Source organism: Python bivittatus, unplaced genomic scaffold (genome assembly GCF_059951505.1).
Source record: "Python bivittatus isolate LINGU-HERP-01145 unplaced genomic scaffold, Pbiv_v1 ctg000810_np1212, whole genome shotgun sequence".
NCBI lineage: Eukaryota > Metazoa > Chordata > Lepidosauria > Squamata > Pythonidae > Python > Python bivittatus.
In genome coordinates, this window is record NW_028277111.1 from 5,211,057 (window position 1) to 5,227,375 (window position 16,319).

General features: G+C 46.2%; 1 protein-coding gene across 1 annotated transcript; it reads right to left on the reverse strand.

Annotated features, from left to right (window-relative positions):
• Positions 1 to 1,119: 1,119 nt before the first annotated feature.
• Positions 1,120 to 12,286, reverse strand: LOC148213966 (uncharacterized). Its single transcript, XM_088129414.1, is given in 8 exon segments — positions 1,120 to 5,580; positions 5,583 to 6,203; positions 7,109 to 7,244; positions 7,799 to 7,866; positions 7,994 to 8,108; positions 8,540 to 8,742; positions 9,310 to 11,520; positions 12,084 to 12,286. Coding segments are annotated over 6 exon segments (2,580 nt in total). The 5' UTR covers positions 8,567 to 8,742; positions 9,310 to 11,520; positions 12,084 to 12,286; the 3' UTR covers positions 1,120 to 3,967.
• Positions 12,287 to 16,319: the final 4,033 nt, after the last annotated feature.

Consider the following 16,319-nt stretch of genomic DNA (forward strand, 5'->3'; position numbering starts at 1 on the left):
GGTGTGTGAGGGGTTAGTGCGTTGGGAATGGGGAAGATAAAGGTGGACGTTTGTTTATGGTCAGTTCTGTCTGAGGGGCTGATCTCAAGGTGAGAAGGCAGTTGATCTATATGCACAGTTGCAAAAAGCAGCTATAAGCTATCTGAACAGCCCACCGGAAACGCTACCAAGAATTGGGCCATGAAAAAGTGAAGGAGTGCATGTTCCTCTGTTTCCCATTTTTTTCTTCCTGTCTGTCAGGCCTAGCCCTAGGAACTCCAGGAGACCACGCAGATTCAGTTCAGCAATGTTTATTAGCTACAACCTCTAGCAAGAATCTTCCCAGACTGAAAGTCAGTTCCCATAGTCAGCCAGTCTAAACAGAGTGAATTCCTCAGGGAGGTGCCAACCTCATCCTCTTATCTCTTCCTCGCCCCTCAGGAGACGAAAGAGGATGCTTCTCTTCTTGAGTCTGGCCTTCATAATTCCATTGCATCACATTGACGCAAGAAAACATCTGGGCAGAGGTGAGGGTAGGGCTAAAAGTCTGAAAGCTCTGTAAGGTTCGCTAGCCTGGATTCTATGATTCCCAATGAGACTCCAGACAGAGGTTTTTCCAAAGCAAATACAGCTTTTATTTCTGGCCAGAAGAAAAGCAGGGTGGACTGGTCTCTCTCCGGCTGGCAGAAAGTAGACAGGGAACAGCCACACCCAGAACAGTTTACAGCTTTTATACCTTTTTGTCATCCGGAAGCATCTAGGGGGAGGGCCACACACATGAGTGTGCCCGCCTTCTAAGGTTGGCATAACATTAGCTTAAGCAGCATAAACCAATAGTCAAGTCTCTAGCCCTCACTTGTTCCAGAGGTTCCTCATATAAGGCATTGCTATCTAGCTTGCCCAAATAGTGCGGAGGATGTGGCTGCATAGTGTGGTTAGAAGCAAGAGCAGGTGCAAAAGTTCCTGCATGCTCAGAAAATGTGTCTAGGAGCTCTGATATGAACAAGCAAGACATTTGGCCTTTAGCTGAACCACATCTTTCCATTTCCTTTTGCAACTCTGCAAACTGTTAAAATGTCCCTTTACAATCAGTATAACTTTTATATGCTTAGCACCTTATAACTTTTATAAAATCCCTACTTGCAAAAACATTCCCAATTTCTTTAACTGACCTTCAGCCAAACAGTTCCTATGTCAGCAGAAGCTTGAGGTACAGAAGCAAAATAGGCAGTTAGTCTAACCATACCTTACAGCTCAAATACTATTCCAATGGCAAACATCTTTGGAACATGCTCCATTATTTTGTAGTTTATACATGCCATTACAAAATAACTCCAGCTCCATGGGATACAGTATGTTTTATTTGAGGAACATCAGGGGGGAAACCCCAGCCCAGTGTTTTTCAGGAGAACATTATGAAAAGTCTCCTACCCTTCCTATGGCTTTGGAGCATTAGTTCCCTGAAGACAGAAGCCCCGAAGCAATCTTTTCTTTCCAGTCTATCAGGCTTGAAGTTGGGGGTGGGTGGGAGGGAGCTTGCTTCCCCCTCTAATGTAAAAAAGGTAATTGCAGTAAATGGGCAATTTAAGTGTTTCTTTTTTAGAATAAAGATCTGCCTTTCAAATGTTTTCTTTTGCAAATGTATTTTCTTCCAACTGGTACCCTTAGGAAAAAGTGGTCACTTCTCTCAAGAAGACCTAGAAAACCTCAGAGGAGCAATAGCTCAAAGAAGGGGGAGGGAGGTACATTTTTGCCCTATTGCTTAATTGCTGGGCTGCCCCCAAGAGTGCTTTGCATTTCCACCTTTATCAGCAATCTTCACATCTGAAGATGCTTCACATATCCAAATAGAAGAAGACTGCCCTACAAGAGTGCCTAAGGATTGTCCTTTTGTTCAGTAGACTTCAATGGGAACTCAGGAGGAGGATTCTGGTCACCCCAGGAGGAGTCTTCTAAGCTCTTGGGTTGGGGCATGAATCTGTTTCAAGCAAAGGTCCCTGCGCTTGCTGAAAACGCTTGCCTCTTCCTCCCGCTGACCGCTGCATACACGGACAGTTCAACTGCCAGACTGCCATTGCTGAACAGCAGTAGAAATATTGGGTCTCCACGTCTGTGCCTCATGACTGGCAAGGAAGGTTCCCTGCCTACACAAAGCCACTGATGACTCTAAAATTTGTGACTATTTTGACTTTGTGAGAGCGGATGCGAACTCAGCACTCTCTAATAATCAACCGAAACTCTAAATATGCTTTTATTGTTGATTATGCCATGTGTATACAGTACATACGATGGGCAGGTAAAGCCCCTCAAGTGAAACTCAGGGCATCCTGCGGAGGGCTGGGCACGCTGATTGCGAGAGCTCGCAGGGGTGGACTGACCAATAGAAGAGAATATGTGTGGCTCACGGTTGAACTGTGGAGTCCTTGGGGTCCTCTGAACTTGGTTGTCTTCTTGCAAAAGTTTCGTTACCTGGCTAGGCAACCTCTTCAGTGCTAGCAAGAAACGTTTGCAAGAAAACAACCAACCTCAGAGAGCCCCAAGGACTCCACAGGGGTGGACTGCACAGTATTCAACCGCCTGAGCCATTTTCCTTCTCCCTCCTGGAGACATTTGCTCTTTTAATTTGGTTGATAATTCCAAATTGATAGAAGGAAGCATAGAGGATTTCAAAACTTTGGTTCACAACATTGGCTACAGTCAGGGCTTCTCTGATTTCTCACGGCTTACCTCCTGGTTACCATACTTTGCCTGGGTGAAGACAACATTTCTGGGGACGATGGGCTTGGTGGTAATAGGAATATTTGTTTGCTGTTTTGCTCAGGGTTTACCCTCCTGCTTGGGGTGTTGTAGGGGATGCTCTCCTGCTCTCAAAGCAAGATCAACACCCTTTCCCCAAGGCAGGGATCCCTAATCTTGATGCAGAATGGCCAAAAATACGAATCTGAGTCACAGGATGATGTATAGCCAAAAGATTCCCTGATTCTACATAAAATATTCTGGTTTTGCACAAAAAGAAAAAGGAGGGATTGTGGGAAGGAAATCCAATTCTCCCCCACCCCCATGATGTCAGCAGGAAGTCAAAGCTTTCCATTTGTCTCACCCTTCCTTTCTTTATCTGAACAGCAATCAAGGCATATCATCAAATTATAGTAAGAATGGGCTCACCTAAAAAGATTAAAAACATAGCAGGAAGAATTGGGAGTCCTCCACCCCAGCCCAAAAGTAAATAACAAAGACCTGGCAGGAAGGCCCAACATTCCTTGAAGCCTTAATGAAATCATATGAAGATTTCTTCTCTGAAGGGATCTAGATGCCAATTAGACCATACCAGGTAAGGGAACCACAGGAAACCCCAGAGCAGGAGGGTGCCTGGCCTCACAAAGCTCCCTTCTAAAGATCCAACCAATTTCACTGGAGAGCCTCTCCCTGGGACTCCCAGCTAATCACTTTTTCCAAGAATTCCTCGAGGACCGGCATTCCTTCGCACCTTTCCAGGAACAATAGGATCTGCCCTATAAAAGGAACTCCTGGGGAAACGGAGCATGGCTGCCCCACAGCTGATCCTGTGGGGATCTGGCTCTCAGAAAATCAACGCTTCTCTCTCTGCCTGCATGTTTATTCCTGGATAGGAGATGAACCTTGTAAGGTATCCTTCTGGCACTGGGATAAACATAAACTTAATAAAAAATAAATTTCTCTTACTGGTGTGCGATAGCACTGGCCACCTAAAATAACAGTACGTTTAAAAATCCAGTCCAAAATTAAAACGGCCCTTTTATTTTTATTGGTACATTAATTTCCCTTGGGCTGCAGGTTGTGAGGGTCAGACTCAAAGAAATCTTCCTTTCCCAGTTCAATGTACACAAATACAAAATGCATAGATTTAAACAACTAAGTCTAGAATTTGCATGGATTCTCATCCAAACAGATCAGCGTATGGGAAATTAGATCATTCCTCCTCCTGAAGCTTTTTCCACGCTCCACACATTTATATGGTTTCTCCCGTGTGGATCCTTTTATGGGAAGTAAGATGACTGTTTTGAGTAAAATTCTTTCCACACTCCATGCACTTATATGGTTTCTCCCCTGTGTGGATCCTGTTATGGGAATTCAGATTTTCCTTCTGAGCAAAGCTCTTTCCGCACTCCATGCATTTATATGGCTTCTCCCCTGTGTGGATCCTGTTATGTGTCATAAGGGATGTATTATTACAGAAGCTCTTTCCACACTCCAAGCATTTATATGGCTTCTCCCCTGTGTGGATCCTTTTATGGGAAGTAAGTTGACTGCTTCTTCTGAAGCTCTTTCCACACTCCATGCACTTATATGGCTTCTCCCCTGTGTGGATCCTTTTATGGGAAGTAGGATCAGTGTTTTGAGTAAAAGTCTTTCCACACTCCATGCACATATATGGCTTCTCCCCTGTGTGGATCCTGTTATGGGAAGTAAGGGAAGTACTGTGACTAAAGGTCTTTCCACACTCCATGCATTTATATGGCTTCTCCCTTGTGTGGATCCTATTATGGGAAATAAGATGGCTGCTTCTTCTGAAGCTCTTTCTACACTTCATGCATTTATATGGCTTCTCCCCTGTGTGGATCCTTTTACGTCTCACAAGGGATGTATTTTGAGAGAAGCTCTTTCCACACTCCATGCACTTATATGGCTTCTCCCCTGTGTGGATCCTGTTATGGGAAGTAAGGGAAGTACTATAACTAAAGCTCTTTCCACACTCCATGCATTTATATGGCTTCTCCCTTGTGTGGATCCTATTATGGGAAATAAGATGGCTGCTTCTTCTGAAGCTCTTTCTACACTCCTTGCACTTATATGGTTTTTCCATTGTGTGGATCCTGTTATGGGAATTCAGATTTTCCTTTTGAGCAAAGCTCTTTCCACACTCCATGCATTTATACGGCTTCTCCCCTGTGTGGATCCTTTTATGGGAGGCAAGTTGACTGCTTCTTCTGAAGCTCTTTCCACACTCCATGCACTTATATGGCTTCTCCCCTGTGTGGATCCTTTTATGGGAAGTAAGATCAGTGTTTTGAGTAAAAGTCTTTCCACACTCCATGCACTTATATGGCTTTCCCCCTGTGTGAATCCTTTTATGGGAAGTAAGATTACCATTTTGGTTAAAAGTCTTTCCACACTCCATGCAGTTATATGGCTTTTCCCCTGTGTGGATCCTGTTATGGGAAGTAAGTTCACTCCTAGCACGAAAGCTCTTTCCACACTCGATGCAGTTATATGGCTTCTCCCCTGTGTGGATTCTTTTATGGAAAGTAAGGGAATTACTATGACTGAAGCTCTTTCCACACTCCATGGATTTATATGGCTTCTCCTCTGTGTGGATCCTGTTATGGGAAGTAAGGGAAGTACCATGACTGAAGCTCTTTCCACACTCCATGCATTTATATGGCTTCTCCCCTCTGTGGATCCTTTTATGGAAAGTAAGGGAAGTACTATGACTGAAGCTCTTTCCACACTCCATGCATTTATATGGCTTCTCCCTTGTGTGGATCCTGTTATGGGAAATAAGATGGCTGCTTCTTCTGAAGCTCTTTCTACACTCCATGCATTTATATGGCTTCTCCCCTCTTGGATCCTTTTATGTCTCACAAGGGGTGTATTTTGACAGAAGCTCTTTCCACACTCCATGCATTTATATGGCTTCTCCCTTGTGTGAATTCTTTTATGGGCAATAAGTTGACTGCTCGTCCTGAAGTTCTTGCCATACTCCATGCATTCATGTGGTTCCGCCGCCATCTGTATACTTTCATGTGAGGTAACCTGATGGCTTGTTCTGAAAATATTTCTAGATTCCAAACATTTATATGGCTTTCCCCTTATGTGGATCATTTTACGAGATGTAAGGGACCCATTTTCACAAGAAAGAGTGAAAGTCCAATTGTGATTTTTTCCATTGTCTCTGCATATATAATCTTCTCCTTTGGTTTGGGTTGGAGAGTGTTCATTTACCACTAATTTGTCTTTTAATAGTCTTACACTTTTTCCCATATACTTTTCCTTTATGTTTCCTTGTTCGTCAAGAAAGCCTTGCGTCTCAGCATCCATGGAAGATGAGCTTTCCTGATTCCAACTATTTGACTGGCTTCTCTCATGACTTTCCAGTTGCATCTCTAGTTCCTTGTCCTTTCCGCCTCCATCCCTGATCATTTGGAATTTTTCAGTGGAATCTGTATTCTCATAGCCACGATCACCTTCAAAGGAAAAGTGAAATGAAAATGATAGCAAGGTTAGGGAAAAAGATCAAACTGTAGGAGGTCATACAATTTTCCATCTAAATTTTGGCCAAATTCCAAAATATTGCACATTTTTATACTTGTAATCACATGGTATAGAAAAGATCATTTCTGTAATTATGAGCCATGAAACTTTGAAAATATCTTCAGCATCTAGTTTCTTTAGAATTATCCTTCTATAGTCAAACCTTACCCAGAGTCAGTGTTGAGTTCAGGAAGAATCCGGGGAAACATCCAGGGAGGCATTAGGAGAAAACCTAACATTTATTGGAGGGGGGTCAATAAGAGGAAAGACCAGTGACAACTAAACCAATTTTGAAATTTGTCCTTTTTTACTACCCAACCTGCCTTCCATTTTCTATTCATTTTTCTCTTGCCAAAATCACATGGTTGCAGAGAAAAAGTTCTAGAGCTCTTATCTTAACCCTAGACAGTGTGTTTGCAATAGAAAAACAGCACCCTTTTGCCCTTAACCCCAAGGCTCAGGATAGAAATAAAAGGAAGAGAAGTAATTAACCCAACAGCCTGAATAAATGAGAATCCTTCATAGGACAGGGAAGCATCTGGGCTGAAAAAGCTGAAATCAGTGTGATGGAGTTGAGCATCTCCTCAAGCCAAGGAACAAGTTTCCCATTGATATGTTTAAATAGAAATGGAAAAATTCACCAGATTAGAAATGGCACTGGATGCATCTAAGCAGAAAGCCATTGACCTCCTTCCTTCCTTGGAGCAGGAGAAGGCCAGATCTTTTCCTTCTCCCTCCCAAGAGTTGATATCTGGTTGGCGATTTTTAAAATAAGATATAGCTGATGGCATCTAACTACAAAATGTCTTCCCAAACACTCTGATGGAGAGAAGCACACCTTTACCCAGAGAGGCCACGTTCCTATAATTTTCCAGCATGACTTCCCAATGCAGCGCTTTTTGGTGAGGATCCAGCTGAGACCACTCCTCCTCGGAGAAATACAAGGCCACCTCCTCGAAGGACACAAGACCGTCCTGAACAAGGAAAAAAAGAACAGAACAGGCAGGAGGATTTGCAAGATCTGTCGTATTCTTCACAAATTCCCAAAGCAAAGATATGCACTAAGTTAAATGGTTGTGCTTGGTGGGATTCCAAAGTTTAGTTGAAAAAATGGAAAGAGCCCAGAGCTTTTGACTGAAGAAATATTTAGCAGTTGCTATGGCTGAAATAATATTATTCCTATCTCTTCAGGAACTTTTTAAAAAATTAGTTATTGTAAACCAATAGTAGGAAGAATAACTAGCAGAAGGAGAGTTAAGTACTGGTTTTTAAAGAAAAGATTTCCTAATAAGAATCTCAGGGAGAAATTACAAACCAATTTGTATCCCAACCAAAGATTTCAGGGGAGACTAAGCTGACTGAGAGCAACTAGAATCTGCTATTCCCCATTCCATGTTGCTGAAGGACAAGAAAACACCCAAGGCCAAAAAAGGGGGGAAAATGGAAGGAGAGAGTGCTATCTACACCAGCTTGATTGCCTGAAGCAACAGGAGAATACAAATCTAATAGATAAATTTCCTCCTCTTACTTCAGCTGGAGGTTCAGCCCCTGTTTCAGCTGCACCAGAAAGAGCAGACAACTTTGTTCGAGTCTTCCCTGTGAGGGAGAGAGAATTTTAAAGTCCAGAATTAATAAAATAGGAGGAGGCATTCTAGAGAAAAGAAGACATAGAGAAGATGAGACCGCTGGGATCTTGCTGGGGAATGGGAGGGCCTTCATTTACCTCCTGAAGTGACCTGACTTGGATCTTCCTGAGAGATCCTCCTGTAAAACAGCTCCTGACAGGGACTGGATGGATTCCTCCTTCCCTCAGGATCTCTGATGCCCACAGAGAAGGACTTGAAATAGTAGGGAGGAGAAAAGAAGAATGAACAGACAGCATACAACATGAGGTGGATTCTTGTTTTCTGGACACATATTTAAAGCCTCCAGTGTCCATCAGTGAGGCTGCAAAGTAAGAAAGGAACGGCTGGCCCAAATCTTTCTTCTAGAGTGGATAACGGAACAATGTCCTACAAGAATTAATGTAATATCTCCACATATTATGAATGTCAGAGAACTCTGGTGAGGAGGGGTTAGCAATTCAAGCAGATTGTGGGGATGGCCGCTAAGTCCTCGGGGACCCTCAGCCTCCTGGTATTGGACACTCCTGAAGTTCTGGGGCTGAAGGTCTGAACGGATAGTTTCCTCCCCCAAGATCTTCTGCCCAGTTCTTGCCCAGATCTCCCCAGCTCCCAGGCTGAACAGCAGGAGGGCCTTCTCCACTTACCTCACTTGCTAAGGGTTGTGCCTCCATTCCTTCCCTGTCCTGTAACACAACTCCAAAGGGGTCCGAGGAATCCAAATGCCTTTTCACTCATAGGACTGTCCCTGTAGCCGAGGAATGACCACAGCAGGCTATTCAGCCGTCTTTGCCCAAGAGAGAATTTTGTCTGTCCGCAAGGACATACAAAGGGTTTCCAGTTTGTGTGTCTGAGATGGAAAAGCATTCCAATAATTAGAAAGTGATGGATTTCACCACTGAACAACACTCATCCCCATGGAAGGCACTATTTTTCTGAGCTGGTATAGGATGGCAATAGCATTGAACAGATACGTCCTGTGTTTATTTGTGTGTTTCTGTGTGTGTGTTGTAAAATATGGGATTGACTTCCATCAAGCACTTGGAATGCCCAATAAATGCTTATTGGAGCATTTTCTGTTTCTTTTGCTCAGAAGGAAGGGCTGGCTTTTTCAAAACCCATATCTACGTTTCCCTACAAGCAGGATTCATACAACATGCCAGACCCCAAACATGTTAACAAACCACCAAAGTTCAGTTCAGATAAATGAAATGCCAGTGAAATGAGCCTGTCTTGGGATGTTCTAGTTCCCTTTCTCCAGGGTTTGCTTTTAAGAGCCAAGTCAGACTATGACACGCAGGCGGGTTCAGACAACATGCCCTAAGCCCAAAGAGATCCCCCAACCGCAGGGGCCAAGTTCACAGAAAGCACAGGGCTTGAAGGAACGAAGCTGAAGAGGATGTCCTGGTTCACTCACCCTCCTAAGACGTGTTGAACTGCAGAGGATCCAACTCTAATTCAGCCTCATCAGCGCGTGGTGAGAATGCAGGCAGAATCTCGGGCACCTCCTTCCTCGCAAGGCTTTTCTTCTTTCCTGCTGGAGATTTGCAATACAAACTCTCCCCCCTCCAAGGTTTTTCCCAGGAAATGGGGTGTGAAGGGCTCCCACAGATCCCTCCCTCTTTCCTGGGGACCCTGGATTTGTTCCTTGGGGCAGCACGGCTGATCTAGAGCTCTGCTTCCCCCCTGCCTGTTACGTGCATCGAAAGGGGTTGTTGGGGAATATGGGATTCAGGCTTGCCCACCCCCAGGACCCAGAAAATTGAACTCGCATGCATCTCTCCCTTCTCCAGCCCAGGAACCCAGCAGATCCCTTTGCACAGGAAGAGGGCCCTGCTCACCCAGGGCCTCGTCTGAATCTCTTCCCTGCAAGACTTTCTTGCAGCCTTTTTACCTCCTGCGAAGCTCAGAGGGTTAGAGAGAGCGCAGCTTCCTAGAGAGGTGAGATGTAGTGATGTCACTCCTTTTCCCACCCTCCTCTGGAAAGCCACCTGTGGCGTCGCCCTCCAGTGGCCCAACGCTGAAGCACGTGGTGTTCCCTCTCTTTGTAGAGGGAGCCCCCCGGTGGATGCTGTGTGCAATGCAGGACCTCATGCAAAGAGGAGAGAAAGGGTGTTATTTCCATGGGGTCAGGAGGAAGGGGGCTGTGGTGTCCCCCCCCCCAATCAGGAAGCCTTCTCCATCCAGCTGCTTTTGACAACTTTAGAACATCTCCAAGCTTCCATTTTTAAGAAAGGATCTGGAGAAAGTTGTGTCCCCGGGTAGCGGGAGCAAGAGGAGCAAAGGAACAGACAGGAAATGGAATTCAGTATTTTTCTTACTTAAGAGAGTAAAAATAATCTTGTTTGATTCTGTATCCCATAAAAGAGGTCAGTGGGCAACTCTGACAGGCTTTCAAGATGCTGTTCTTGTGCCCCACAACAACATTGCAAAGCTCCAGTAGGCTTTGTGGTGTCCAATTCCTGACCTGGCTTGCCTGAATGGGCTGATGCTCAGTTTCCGGCCAGGATACAGGATGGAAATTGCATTGGTTGCACTTATGGATGACTTATGGATAGACTAGGATTGGGGGAGTGCATAGCTGCCTCCCTGCCTGAGCTGCTGGAGGCCATCTCGGGGTTGGCAGTGGAGTTCCCCAGACTTATGGTCTTGGGGGACTTTAATCTGCCATCCCTGGGGCTGGCCTCGGAGGCGGCTCGGGAGTTCATGGCTACCATGGCAGCCATGGGCCTATCCCAGGTCATCGACGGCCCGACCCGGGACAGTGGTCGCACTCCAGACATGGTTTTCTTCTCGGAGCAGTGGCAGTGTGATCTGGTGGGGGATTTTACATTATCCCCCCTGTCATGGTCAGATCACTCCCTGGTGGCGGCAGGATTCTCCTATGCTGCCCCCCTCCGCAGGGAGGTGGGATCTATTCAAACGGTCTGCCCCCGGCGACTGATGGATCTCTGATGTCCACAGTGAAGGACTTGAAATAGGAGGCAGGAGAACAGAAGAAAAATTAACATACATCACACAAGATGAACTAGATTCTTGTTCTCTGAACAGAACTTGAAAGTCCCCAGCATCCATAAGCAAGGCTGGATAGTGAGAATGGAATGGCTATCCCAAACAGCCTGTCTGTCTTCTAGAACAGATAACACAACAATGTCCTACAAGAATTAATGAAATATCTCCACATATTATGAATGTCAGAGAATTCTGGTGAGGAGGGGTTAGCAATTCAAGCAGATTGTGGGGATGGCTGCTAAGTCCTCAGGGTCCTTCAGCCTCCTGGTATTTGATGCTCCTGAAGTTCTGGGGTTGAACTTCTGAATGGATGGTTTCCTCCTCCAGGATCTTCTGCCCAGTTCTTGCCCAGATCTCCCCACAGCTCCCAGGCTGAACAGCAGAAGGGCCTTCTCCAGTTCCCTCACTTGCTAAGGGTTGTGTCTCCATTCTTTCTCTGTCCTGTACCGCAACTCCAAAGGCGTCTGAGGAATCCTGTGGCTCTCCAAATGCCTTTTCATTCATAGGACTGTTCCTGTAGCTGAGGAATGACCACAGCAGACCACAGAACCCTCTTTGTCCAAGAGAGAATTTTGTCTGTACGCAAGGACCTACAAAAGGCTTCCGGTTTGTGTGTCTGAGATGGAAAAGAAAAGAAATTCCAAGAATTAGAATGTGATGGATTTCACCATAGAACAACACTCATCCCCATGGAAGGCACAATTTTTTTTGAGCTGGTATAGGATGGCAGTGGCATTGAGCAGATGAGTCTGTGCTTATTTGTGTATGTCTTGCAAAATATGGGGTTGACTTCCATCAAGGACTTGGAATACCCAATAAATGCATTTTGGAGCATTTTCTGTTTCCTTTTCTCAGAAGGAAGGGCTGGTCTTTTAAAAACCCATATCTACATTTCCCTAAAAGCGGGATTCACACAACATGCCAAACCCCAAACAGGTTAACAAACCACCAAAGTGCAGTTCAGATAAATGACATGCCAGTGAAATGAGCCTGGCTTGGGATGTTCCATTTCCCTTTCTTCAGGGTTTGCTTTTAAGAGCCAAGTCACACCAGGACACCCAGGCGGGTTCAGACAACATGCCCTAAGCCCAAACACGTCCCCCAACAGCAGGGGCCGAGTTCACACAAAGCACAGGGCTTGAAGGAAGGAAGCTTAAGAGGATGTCCTGGTTCACTCACCCTCCTAAGACGTGTTGAACTGCAGAGAATCTGGCCCTATTTCAGCCTGATCAGCACGTGGTGAGAATGCAGGCACAATTTCGGGCAACTCCTTCCATGCAAGGCTTTTCTTCTTTCTCTGTAATGCAAACTCTTCCTCTACCAGGGCCTGATCTGGATCTCTTCCCTGCAAGACTTCCCTGCATCCTTTTTACTTCTGCCAAGCTCAGTGGGTTAAAGACAGAGATTACAGCTTCCTAGAGCGGTAAGATGTAGTGGTATCACTCTTTTTCCCACCCTCCTCTGGAAAGGCACCTGTGGTGGTTGCCCTCCAGTGGCCCGACGCTAAAGCACGTGGTGTTAGCTACTCTTTGCAGTTGGAGCCCCCTGGTGGATGATGGGTACAATGCAGGACCTCATGCAAAGGGGACAAAGGCTGTTATTTCCATGGGGTAAGGAGTAAGGGGCTGTGGTGCCCCCCCACACCCCCCCCCCCGATCAGGAAGCCTTCTCCATCCAGCTGCTTTCGACAACTTTAGAACATCTCCAAGCCTCCATTTTTAAGAAAGGTTCTGGAGAAAGTTGCGTCCCTGGGTAGAGGGAGCAGATGGAGCAAAGGAGCAGACAGGAAATGGAATCCAGCATTTTTCTTGTTGAAGAGAGTAAAAATAATCCTGTATCCTGTCTTGATTCTGCATCCCATAAAAGAGGTCAGTGGGAAACTCTGACAGGCTTTCAAGCTGCTGTCCTTGTGCCCCACAATAACATCGCAGAGCTCCAACAGGCTCTGTGGTGTCCAGTTCCTGAGCTGGCTTGCCTGAAAGGGCTGATGCTCTGCAACTGCAGAGAGCCTTAGAGGAAGGCGACGATTTGGCTCCTTGGCAATCGGTTTCCGGCCGGGATACAGGATGGGAATTGCCTTGGTTGCACTTATGGATGACTTATGGAGAGACCAGGATTGGGGGACTGCAGTCCTCCTAGGTCTCTCAGTGGCTTCAGTACCGCTGACTGTGGCCTTCTTCTGCAATGTGTCTGAGGGAATGCCCTGCTTTGCACTGGTTCGCCTCCTTCCAGAGGGCCTGATGGTGGAAATCTTCGCTCTCCTTCAAGCAACCGCCTGCGTGTTTATTCCCGGCTCAGAGGCGAACCTCCTAAGCTTTCTTTCTAACAATTTGGTGAGCCAGCAAGGAGCCCGAGACTAACCGGGTCCATGGACTGAGCCTGGGCAACTTCACCTGGCTGGCACCAGACCATTTGTCTGGAGGGTGCTATCCCGGACTCTGCCCGCTTCGACACTGGTAGTAAAAGGAGTTTTGGTTTTGAGCTAAAGAGTTGTTTGAACCTGAGACTTCAGAGTTAGTAATTGCCCTTGTGTGTTTCCCTCTTTATGTTTCAATCCATGCTGGTGACCAGGGCTGTGGGTGTAACAATTCAGTTCCAGCCACCCCCAGACTTCTTGGACAAGGACTGGGAGGTTCTAGAAAGCAAGGGGGGCTGACAAGACTCCAGATGCCTCAAGAGGTCACGCAAGGTCATGTGCTTGACTCTATCTGGGCAAATACCGGCCTGCTTGCCTTGTCCCTCTCTCAGTCCAGAAGCAGGGAGTGAGGAGGAGGGTCAGGAGTTCACTGGGGAGTCTCCGGGTGTAAAGGATACGCCTAACACCTTGGGGGACACGCGTGTCATTGGTTGGGGAAGATGGGGAATGAGCAGCCCAAGGTCTCCCGACCTCCCCCCTGGAAAGGATGCCCTTTGCCTGGGACGGGCGTTATTACCCGTACAAGGGGGGACGAGGAAGAGTTGTGCACCAGGTTTGTGCCTGGAATGGGCTCGGATGACTGACACAGCTGATAGACCCATTTGGCCTGCAATGGGGACCTTTGACTGCACCATATTAAAATCTTTGAGATCGAAACAAACCTTCCCATCTGCCCTGTTGGTACTTGCCTGGCCAGGAAAGAGCCCCGTATATATACACAATAACTGTAGTCATTGGGACAAATATTTACAGCCCAGCCTTGTGAGAAATGAGTTACCAATAGTTTTGTGTTTTAATCAAGTGCATCTGTGTATGCATGAGCGTTTTCTCTGTTTGTCTTTCTGAACCATGAACTTCTTGAGGCTAATTAGAAAAGTTCTTCTGTGTGTCTCCTGCTCATTTCTACTCCCAATTTTGTGTGTGTGTGTGTGTGTGTGTGTGTGTGTTCCCCTTTCCCTCAGCTCTCTGTGAGTAGGGAAATGGGATTTCTTTTCAAGGGATGTCCTTAGACCTTGGGACCTTCCACCCCTAACCCTGGATTTCCCTAAGTCTCAGCCTGTATAGCTGTCAGAATTATTTCTTCCCAGTTCGTTTCTGAGCCGGGATCAAAGAGACAACTGGCAGTTGCACGAAATTCATCTCTTTATTCTTCACCCAAAAGCCAGAGCGGTGACGGCAGGCTGATAGGTGGGTGGCCGCACCTGACCCCCCCCTTAGCACAATGGAGGCTTTTCCTTTGGCCCCTGCTTCAGAATACTGCCCCTTCCTCAGCCCCCCATGTCCCACCTCAGCACCATTCCGGACTAGGACCTTCCTTCCTTCCTTCCTTCCTTCCTTCCTTCCTTCCTTCCTTCCTTCCTTCCTTCCTTCCTTCCTTCCTTCCTTCCTTCCTTCCTTCCTTCCTTCCTTCCTTCCTCCCTCCCTCCCTCCCTCCCTCCCTCCCTCCCTCCCTTTTCCAACCCCTCGACCCTTAACCAAGCACCTTTTCCCCAGAAAAACTATCCTTGGAATGTAGACCTTACCTGGTGTCTATGGGGACATATTCAGATCTCTCAAGGTTAGTGAAAATGGCCTCCAAACTTAAAAAATTGAAGAAGGAAACAGGATTCAGAAATCCTTAATGAAAGGCTAAATGCCTCAATACTAAATACTGTATATATACAGTATGTGTGTGTAAATACTAAATATGAAATATACGTGTATGTAATATATAAAATCTTCTGGCACAGCTAATACTCTAGCTGAAAACGTAAGGCTGCTCTTCTCCATAGCTCTGCCCTTCCGATTTATGTCTTCCTCTCTGCCCCTGGTTGCTCCACAAACTCCTATTAAACGAAGGGGGGGGGGGGGAGGAAAACGCACCACCAAGTATAGCAATGGGCAGTAAAATCTGAATGACTGGAATTCTATACTTGGTGGTGCGCATTCCTGAGATGCCACATATTTAATATTTTTTAAATTACTTTTGTAGAGGCCTCCTCTTGTATTTGATTTCTGTGTATTTCTCTTTTGGAACAGACCTTTCTCCTTTTCATTCCTCTTCTTGAGGCATGTGTGCTGGTGTTTGGTTTGGAAAGCCAATTCACAACATTACCGGGTGAAGCAAAGCCATACATACTTGAGCCACTGGGGTTGTGTGGGGGTAGGAGACCTAACCGTGTCTCCACCCTGCAACAGATCTGAGATTCTGGGGCCTTTTCATACAGCTCTGGGTCAGAGGGGAGGAAATCTCCTCTCCGTGGAAAGACCCAGGAGAGCTCCAGTGGTCAGGAAGTGGCAACCTTGAGTAGAGGAAGACTGAAGTCTGTGGGGACTGCTGTGAACTGCTGGGAGTGGGTCTTAGTGACGGCGGAAGGGCTGGGCGAGGCTGCAGAAGATGGAGCGCGAAGGGGCGAGGTGGTCTTTTGAAGGGCATCAGAAGACGCACCACGGACGGAAGCAAAGGAAAGCACATTGTATGTTGTAAGAGGGTTTGTGACGGGTTGGTGTGTTGGGAATGGGGAAGATGAAGGTGGACGTCTGTTTACTGCCAACTCTGTCTGAGGGGCTGACCTCAAGGTGGGAAGGCAGTTGATCTAAATGCAGAGTTGCAAAAAGCAGCTATAAGCTCTTTGAACGGCCCATCGGAAACGCTACCACGAATTGGCCCAGGAAGAAGTGAAGGAGTGCATGTTCCTCTGTTTCCCGTTTTTTTCTTCCTGGTGCAGGAGAACATCTGCCCAGAAGTGAGGGAAGGGCTAAAGGTCTGAAAGGTCAAATACTATTCTAATGGCAAAGATCTTTGCAACATCGTCCAGTATTTTGTAGTTTATACATGCTATTACAAAATAACTCCAGCTACATGATATATGTTTTATTTTAGAAACATCAGGAGGGAAACCCCAGCCCAATATTTTTTGGGAAAATGTAATGGAAAGTTTCCTACTCTTTTTATGGCTTTGGAGAATTAGTTCCCTGAAAATAGAAGCCCCAAAGCAATCTTTTCCTTCCAGTCTATC